This window comes from Octodon degus, unplaced genomic scaffold (genome assembly GCF_000260255.1).
Source record: "Octodon degus isolate 3935 unplaced genomic scaffold, OctDeg1.0 scaffold00074, whole genome shotgun sequence".
Classification (NCBI taxonomy): domain Eukaryota; kingdom Metazoa; phylum Chordata; class Mammalia; order Rodentia; family Octodontidae; genus Octodon; species Octodon degus.
In genome coordinates this window covers 7,874,754-7,884,248 of record NW_004524650.1, presented here as the reverse complement: position 1 = coordinate 7,884,248, position 9,495 = coordinate 7,874,754, and the positions used below count along the sequence as shown (strand labels likewise).

Below are 9,495 nucleotides of genomic sequence, written 5' to 3'. Positions count from 1 at the left end.
GCCGGGGGATTGAACCGCGGTCCCTGATGCCTTGTCAAGCTTGTTCCAAGTAGGTGCCCTAGACCACTGAGCCATCTCTCCAGCCCCGAGTATCAGTTCTTAAATCAACTGTAGGCTCTTTATTTGTTGAATATTCACTGTAATTGTTGAATGTATATATGTACTTAGATACCTAATGTGAAAACTTTTCCTTTTTCGTCAGATTTTATACATTTATTTGCTCTGTCTGCAGTTCTGGACCAGAATACCTCAAACGTCTACCATTACAGTGGTAAGCAGGGAGCTGACTTACCTTTTCTTTTTTTGTTTTTGTTTTTGTGGCCAGCTCAGCCCACCCTGTAGGCAGGTCTGGCACGGCATGTGGTGCCAGGGATCAAACCACAGTTCTTGTGTGCTTGCCTAAGCAGGTGCTTTAGACTGCTGAGCTATCTTTCTGGCCCCCAGTGTGGACATTTCTATGAAGGGAAAAAATGTCCTATGAAGTGAAACCTCTATGTACATACTGACTTAGCTTAAATAAAACCTGATTGTTCTTTAAGCCTAGTTGTATTTATCCTCAAGCCTATGCCACCTTCACCGATGATTACCACTCTTATTGGTGAATTAAAAAGCTATTCATTGTTGAATAGCATAAATGCAGTTTTCAGACATCTTTTATAGATCTTAAAAAATTCTTGTTTGTTTTCAGTGTTTCTGTGCCTTCAGGATATCCAGTAGAAAGGACATAGATTAAATGATTAAATGATTAAATGATAGCCTCAGTTTCAGTGTAGTTAATTGTTTTGTGGGAATTGTGATGACTTAGTAATAGAGGAGACTTACAGAATACAAGCATTTATAGAATTCTGTTTCACATATTTTAGGATCAGGTAAGTTTTAATTCATGAATCACAATAAAGCTTATTATTTTAAAGTATGTTTTTTTCTTTAGTATATATATAGTCATAAAAACAATCCTAAATTTATTTTGTATTGATGTGTCAAGTCCTCTTGAATACATTTTAAATTTATAGTTATTCAGGGTAAGGGTTTAGTGTTTTCCAAATATGTTATATTTTAAATATAATTTAGGATATTGACCTTCTTGCTATTTTAGCATTCATTTCACTTTGGACTTTTAGTTGTTGGCTTTATAAAGAAAGTGTGTGGATTTCATAAGAATGACACATTGTTCTCATGTATTTTGATTTTTTTAAAATTTCAGGGTAGATATAGCACACCTATGCCTTTACAACCTAAGTGTTATTCACAAGAAGAAATATTTTGATTCTGAACTTGAGCTTATGACATATATTAATGAAAACTGGGATAGATTGCACCCTGGAGAGGTAGGTATTTATAGCTAATCTTATTAGCTAGTCAATGACTTTTTGTTTTTGTCGAACAACAACTAAGACACAGGTATAAAGCATACAACTAAAATAGAATTTTATTTTTAGTTTTGAGGAGAAATATCTTTGATAATTATATTAGGACCAACTCTCATTTCCTACATTCTTTGCCTATTGACTCTGGAAAGCTGTAAATGGAGGAAGTAAAATACTACATTCTTCTTTATTCTGGAATTAAAATCATTGTAGTTTGAAAAGTTGGAGAAATCCTTTATGTTGAGTGTCTTGTCTTGCTTGTGGTTTGACCTCCTTCTAAGTTTTCTATAAATTTAGAGCTGTAACCAATATTCTTTCTGTGTGTATTGATACTCCCTTACATACCTGATTCCCAGGAATGGTGGCATCCAATATTAGGATTAGAATAATGAGTTAAAGAATGATGCTAGCCGAGTTAAGAGTTTAAAGTTTTATTATAATGTCTCTCTCTCTCTCTCTCTCTTTTTTTTTTTTTTTTTTTTTTTTTTTGTATTTTAGATAAGGGCCTACAGGGTGTTCAGGGTCTCACTACTAGATTGGGACTCGTGGTAATCCTGGTTATTTACAGCCTCCAAAGAACTGGGATTACAGGCACGCCACCACGCCCAGTTTCAATTGCTGTCTCAGCCTCCAGGGAGGGCTGGCCAGCAGGATAGAACACCGGCCCCTGCGCCTGCTTTTAGGCACTTTCTGCTGAGCTATTTCACAGGCTCTCTAATGTCTCATTTTGCTTATTGGTGAAGTACAACTACATATGCCCGCTTTTCAAACTGTCTTTTTAATGAAAGGAATATAAAACTAATATATACCCATTGAAAAAGATTTTGAAAGTAAGCACAAAGAGGAAAGGAACTGTTTTTCTGTATTTGGTACAGGGTGTTATTATACAGCTCATACTCAAGTGATCCTCCTGTTTTTAGCCTCCCCAGTGTGAGGATTATAGGTGTGCATCACCACACCTGTCTCAGTGTCCCACCCAGCAAACACGGGGTGGGGCCAGCAAACATGTGGTGCAGGCAATCAAGCCCCAATCCCTGGGCTTGCCTGAGCAATCTCACCAGCCCTAGGAACTGTGTCTTTTGTATTTATTTAAAATTATTGAAGTGTAGATGGTTGACTACTTGTGAAAATTTAGAAATTTTTTTTTACATCTTACATGTTTGCATTTTATGCACTACTTTTTGAAGCAAAGATTGTGCAAACTGACTTGACATTTTGAAAGAATTTCTGCATTTGTAGCTTACATAGATGTTTATAACATGTATATGATGTAGGAAATCAAGGGCAGGGATGTAATTCAGTGGTAGACCACTTGCCTAACAGATACAAGGTACTAGGTTCAATCTCTGGCACTGCAAAAAGCAACCAATCAGAGATAAAAATAAGTGTATCAGAAGTATTTGGAAATTTTAAACTTGTGATTATGGGCATCAGTGAGAATACAATACACATTTACTTAGTTGGTAGATCAGTTGCATAAAATGAAAATTTAAATGATGCAGTACTTAAGTATTAAAATCTAGATTATTTTGAAATTTGACATAAGATGTTTTAAGTATTAGATATTGAACTGCAACACAAATTGTGTTTTTTGTTAGTCTTTTAAATGAAGTTTGAAAGAAGGTATATAACTTAAGAATCTGATATATTTTCGTAAGAAAAAATATGAATCAAGTTCTAATATTAGGTATAGTGTTATGGTCATCTTAATGCTATTAATACATATATATATATATTATTTTTATTTTTTATTTTTATTTTTTAATGTATTTAGTACAGGGTCTACAGGATCTCACTACACAGATAGGCCTTGTAGTGATCCTCCTGTTTTCGGCCACCAAGCACTGGGATTACAGGCTTGTGCCACCTCGTCCAGTCCTAGCCACCCCTCAGTGCACTGTGGGGGCAGTGCTGGCACAGCTCACAGAGGATCAAACCCATGTCCCTGCACTGTGCCTAAAGGGGCGCTTTAGTCTGCTGAGCTATTTGGCCAGCCCATTGTTTTAAAATTAATAGATTCTAAAAAAACAAAAAACAAAACAACAAAAATAAATCCTGCCATTTTGGGGACCTGCCCCTTAGCTCAGTTCTTTAAGTAGCTGCTTCAACAAAGCAGTCAGGCTCAGGTTGCTGTGGTTCGATCCCCACAACTCAAGCCAGCCAAACCTTCCCTGAAGGCATTTGGAGCCAAAAAAAAAAAAAAAAAAATCCTAAAATTAATAGATTCTTCTAGCATTTCATAGGTGGATAAAGTTTATGTTGCACAGGAGGAAATTCTGCAAGTTACTTGATGTAGATAGTAGGTACAAATATGGAGGTCTGCCCATTAGCTTAGTTGTTTAAGGGCCGGGGAGATGGCTCAGTGGAATAAGTGCCTCCCTCACAAGCGCGAGGACCTAAGTTCAATCCCCAGTTCCACCAAAAGAAAAAAAAAGAAAACTCAAGTTGTATTTATTTTAAATGCTGTCATTTTATTAAAATTTAAACATTGCTGGAGTGTTTTTTTTTTTTTTGTTGTTGTTGTTGTTGTGGTTTGTTTGTTTGTACTAGGAATCAAACTCACAATCTCACACTTGTCAGCCAGGCACTGTGCCACTGAGCTATATTCGTGGCCCTAATGTTTAGTTTTTAAAAGTGAAAGCATAATGCAAAATTTATAATTAATGTATTTTTAAATAAAATAGTTTATGAATTTAGCAAATTTGTGATACATCATAGTAGAAAAGGTTAGTTAGCAAATACATTTTTTTTATATACTTGTAAAATTTGGCTTAGAAATAAAAAAAGTGGGGTTTAGAATGCAGATTAGATTAGGTGCAAGTAAAGCGCTTAGCTAGCATACATGGTAATCCTAGGTTGTGTCCTTAAAACAGCAAACAGGGAGAAAATAGAAATTAGAAAAATTAAATTTTATTTTATAGAAATCTTTACATTTAGTGATTTATAGTCCTCTTTTTTTCATTCTCTGCATTAAAATAAAAGAATTCAGGTTTCTTAGATTAATTATGTCTTCTGCAGACTAGTTACTGGCAGATTTGACTTCAGGTTTTTGTTTTCTGTTACATCATTGTATGATAATTGTACCTAGATCTTTTTTTTTTTCTTTTCTTTTTTTTCTTTTTGTACTGGGGATTGAACTTGGCACCTTGTGCTGGCTAGGCAGGTACTTATGTCACTGAACTATTTCCCTGGCTATACCTAGATCTTAGTTAAGACTTTAATAATAAAGATATAAAATTTATTCCAATCTGTAGCATGCATTCTGTATTTTTCTTTTAGTTTACTGTTAAATATGAAATAAGGACAGTAAAAATAATGGATAAACCCCTATGATTTGATTACTAAATTTTTGTTTAATACAAACTGAATTGCAAATTGAACTTTGTTTTTAAACTCATGTTAACAAAATGTTTTGCTTTAGTCTTTTTTTTTTTTTTTTTTTTTGCGGAACTGGTGATTAAACTCAGGCCCTTGCGCTTGCGAGGGAGGAACTTATTCCGCTGAGCCATCTCCCCAGCCCCGCTTTAGTCTTTCTATAATATTCCATTAATCCCTTTAATATGTAGGAAATAGGATATGATAAATGTACTGATAAATACATACACACATACAAAAACAGGCATTCCTTGTTTAATGACCTGATTATGTTTCTGCAACTAGGTCATTATATGAATTGTTTGTTCAATAAGAATTGTATACAGTATGTACATTTTTCAAAAAATGAAGTGATTGAAGGACACTCCAATTTTATGTTTGCTTCTATTTGCATAGCTTACATGCAGTGCTATAATGTTAACATAAAACTATACTGCTGTATTGTGCAGTGCAGGCTGCAAAAATTAAGTGTTATGTAAACAGGCTACACTGTACAAAATAATAGAGGGTTTATAAACAAGATATATAGAACTGTACCGAAGAAAGATGAGTCATAAGTTTGAATAGTCATTAAACAGGAAGGTCATTAAAAGAGAAATATTTGTATATACATACATATACACATATATAAGCACACTAATAGATGTTTTGTTTCAGTTTTTTGAGATAAGGTCTTGCTGTATGTAGTTCAAGTTGGCCTTGAACTCATTATTTCCCGAGATTGACCTTGAACTTTAGCTCTTGGCCTTGTAAGTATACTGCCTCAGCCTCCCAAATATGTGCTGGGATTACAGGTGTGTGTGATCACACTTAGCTTTTTTTTTTTTTAAATATTTTATCACTGAGTACCTTGGGGTACTTGATATTTTGAACATCAATTCTTTCTGTGCATCACATGGATTGTTATATAAGCATTTAGTTTAGAAATTACTTCTCTTACATGTGTAATTTCCTCCCTTCTTAAGTGGAAAGAAAGATAAATCTTGTGATAATGTAAGAAATTGAACTGGGTATGGTGGCACATGCTGTAAACCCAGCTCTTGGGGTAGGCTAAGGTTTGAAAATAACATGAGTTCCAGCCCAGCCTGGACTACGTGGTGAGACCCTGTCTAAAAAAACCAAAGGAAAAAAAAAATCAAGGAAAAATTTATCTGAAAAAGTAGTTGAAGGTTACTTATTTTTTGGCAGTGGTCCAGATTAAACCTGTGGTAGTTTATGATTGAGCTATATCCCCAGTCCTTTTTTATTTTGTGTCAGTGTCTTGCTGTGAATTCCCCAGTTTGCCTTAAGTTTAAGCCATCTCAAATAGCTGACATTATAGGTGTGTGTGTGCCAGAGTCCATGGTGCTTAACATTGTTTTTGATGGCATTTTGTTTAGGAAAATGTGTACCTAATCACAGAGAAGCACTTAATCCATATTTATCATTCATTCATGAGTTTTGAATTAAAACCTAATTTTATATAGCAAAACTTCAATAGTATTAGTAGGTTTTGGGGAAACCAGTAAATACATACTTACCCCTCTAATTTCTTGGTATAATTTTATATTGAATCAGTGATATTCTATTTAGATTCTTGTGCTTTTTTAAAATTAGCACTGAAGGAATATTTTGTTGTCTTTTATTCTAAAGATAACTTTAGGTTCATTGGAAAATTGAGAGGGTACAGAGGTAGCCTGTTCATCCTCTTCCCACACTTACACTATGTCGCCTCTACCATTGTCATCATCCCCTACCAGTGTAATACCTCGATTGCAGTTGATGAACCTACATTATCATTCAAAGCTGTGACTTCCATTAATAGCGAAAAAGTAGTTTTGAAAATAATGAATTTTCTTGTGGCGATAATACTTTCATACTGAAAGATAAATTTAACTTTCTTGTATCTTTTTTTCTCAGTTGACTTTTACAGCCTTTTTGGGTGGAGAAACTAAAACTTGTCACTCATGATAATTTTAAATCATGTTTTCTTATGTGGCTTTTGTACATACGTAGTTGTGATTTGGTGCCATAGTGATTATCATATAGACTGAGTGTAGTTGTTAGAGAAACTGATGTGTTTTGAGATAATAACAGTGTAACCATAATTTGAGACACTAAACATAATTTAGGCTTTTTTAAAAAAAATAAAACGGATTGCTGTTGTATCAGATTACTTTGGGAACTTTAAATAGTAATACTTTTTGGATTGTTTTTAGTTCTTTTTGATTTGATTTTTTTTTTTTTTTTTGTCTTTTGAAACAGGGTCTCACTATGCAGTTTAGGCTGGCCTTGACCTCACTTCGTAGCCCAGGCTGGTCTCGAACTTGCGGTGATCCTCCTGCCTCAGCTTCTCGAGTGCTGGGATTATAGGCATGTGCCACCATGTCCAGTCTGTCTTTGATTCTATTATTATTATAATAATTATTTTTAATTTATGTATTTGGTACAGGATCTCACTATGCAGCTCGGACTCATAGTGATCCTCCTGTTTTTAGCTTGGGGATTACAAAGCATGCGCCACCATGCACAGACTGGTGGCCAGTTTAGGGGGCTGGGGCCGGTGTGGCATGCAATACCCAGGGATAAATCCTGGTCCTTGCACTTAACTAAGCAGGTGCTTAGTCCACTGAGCTATCTTGCCAACCCCATCTTTGATTGTTAGTGTGATTTGAAATGATAGTTCTATAATATTCCACTTTCTGTTCACTGTGGTCTGCAAATTTGAAAACCCTAAGCTTGATGCAGAATAATATAGGCTGCTATCTTTAGTGGGAATAGGGAGAAAAGCATAGGTGAAACTCAGTAAAATACTATGGTGGGTATATTTTGACTAGGAAAAAATGTAGGATCTTAGGGATGGTGTAATATTTTTAAATGAAAATAATTTGATAAGAGCCATACTTAGGACCTTAAGTACTGTACATTAACGTGTGATATATTTGTTGGTGGATAGATTGTTGGAATACTTACGCCTAGGTGGCATGAAACTCAGTATTGATAATTGAATTTTCTTGAAGAAAGTTACAGTTTTAAATATTAGTACTTATGTCTGTAGACAAATACATAAACTTTAAAGTAGAAGTGTAGTGTGAAATTAGTTTGGAAATGGAGGAACAGAAAGGTTTTTTTTGTGTTGGAGATACAAACTTCATGGGAGGATAGCCTAGAATAGTGATGGCAAAACATTTAGAGCTTTTATTTATTTTAAAAATCATTTATTTGTTTGCTTGTTTGGTACAGGGTCTCAGTATGCAGATCCAACTCCTAGTGCTCCTCCTGTCTTAGCCTCCCCAGTGCTGGGATCACAAGCGTACGGTACAATGCCCAATTTCAATGGCCAGCACAGTGCTTCCTGGTTCCCGGGGTTCAAATCTGGGTCTTTGCACTTGCCAGGCAGGCACTTAGATCTCCCCAGCCTTAGAGCTTTTCATGATACAAACAGCCTGCTGAGGCACATGTGCCATAGTTTGCCAACATTGGCCTAGAATATGATGCTCTTCTATTTATTATTATTATTATTATTATTGTTACTGTTATTGTTTTGTACTTTAGGGAACGGTCTACAGGGTGTTCAGTGTCTCACTACTAGATTGGACTCATAGTGATCCGCCTGTTTACAACCTCCCAAGAACTGGGATTACAGGCATGTGCCACCATACCCAGTCTCAATTGCTGTCTCAGTGCACCCTGGGGGTGGGGGCCAGTGTGGGGCCAGCACTGCAGGCCCAGGGAGCGAACCCCTGAGCTTTTTGGCTGGCCCTGCTCTTCTAGTATAGTTGATCTGATTTACATTATTAAAGATGCATGTTTAGATTGCAAAACATGGAAAGGGAACCTTTAACATTTTTATTTTGCAAAACAATCACGCAGTTCTGAAGATACTAGCAAAATGTTTTCTGATAAACTAGGGAGTAAGCACTAAAAGAGGAGAGTTCATTGTGATTTTTTTTTTTTTAAATGCATTTTTAGGGTAGGGTCTACAGGATGTATAGGATCTCACTATGTAGATTGGACTCGTGATTCTCCTGTTTTTAGCCTCTTTAAGTGCTGGGATTACAGGTGCGCGCCACCATGCCCGGTCTCAATTGCCTTCTCAGTGTGCTGGCATGGCAGGCTGGGGATCGAACCCTTGGCCCCTGCATCTGCCTACGCAGGCACTTTAATCCACTGAGCTGTCTGGCATTGTGGTTTTCAAAAAATAATGGAGAGTGGGTTTTAGAAATTATGAAGTCAGTTTTTTGTTGAGTTGTAGCAAAATTGTGGAGACTAATGATTTGTGAAGCTGAAAAGCAAAGAGAAAAAAGCCTTATTACAACAAATCATGTTAAATACCCTTTTTGACATGCTTAACATTGGTGGTTTATCAAATGCTGTGGCCATCATAGGTGTTAGTGTAACTTGATTTCATATAAGGTACAGAAATGTGAACTTAAACTATAGTGAAAATTTATGGCATTTATATGGAGTCATTCTTAGGGGATACTTTAATGTCTGTAATTTGTCTCTGATTCACAAAGGATTTCAGGATCAAGGAAAAAGATCACCTGAGATATTGGAATGGAAAAAAAATCAAATTAGTAACATTTGCAAAGTTCTTTTAGGCATAAACAGAACAGTACAGATGAATGATAGAGTGTAACTGATTAGTTCATCTAGTAAAAGTTCAGACTTGAGGGATGAGAAGAGAGTGGAAAAAGGATCACATTAACTATTGTGAAATAATCATGTGATGCTAAATTTTTTAATCTAGGGGGCTGGGGAGATAGCTCAG

General features: G+C 35.7%; 1 protein-coding gene across 8 annotated transcripts in view; it reads left to right on the top strand.

Annotated features, from left to right (window-relative positions):
- Mtf2 (metal response element binding transcription factor 2) overlaps positions 1-9,495 on the top strand; it is a 79,710-nt gene that overhangs the window by 56,151 nt on the left and 14,064 nt on the right. For all 8 annotated transcript variants that reach the window (XM_023720263.1, XM_023720262.1, XM_023720267.1 and 5 more), the window contains 2 exons: positions 203-271; positions 1,205-1,328. In XM_023720263.1, coding sequence (XP_023576031.1) covers positions 203-271; positions 1,205-1,328 — 193 coding nt within the window. The remainder of the gene's footprint in view (positions 1-202; positions 272-1,204; positions 1,329-9,495) is intronic.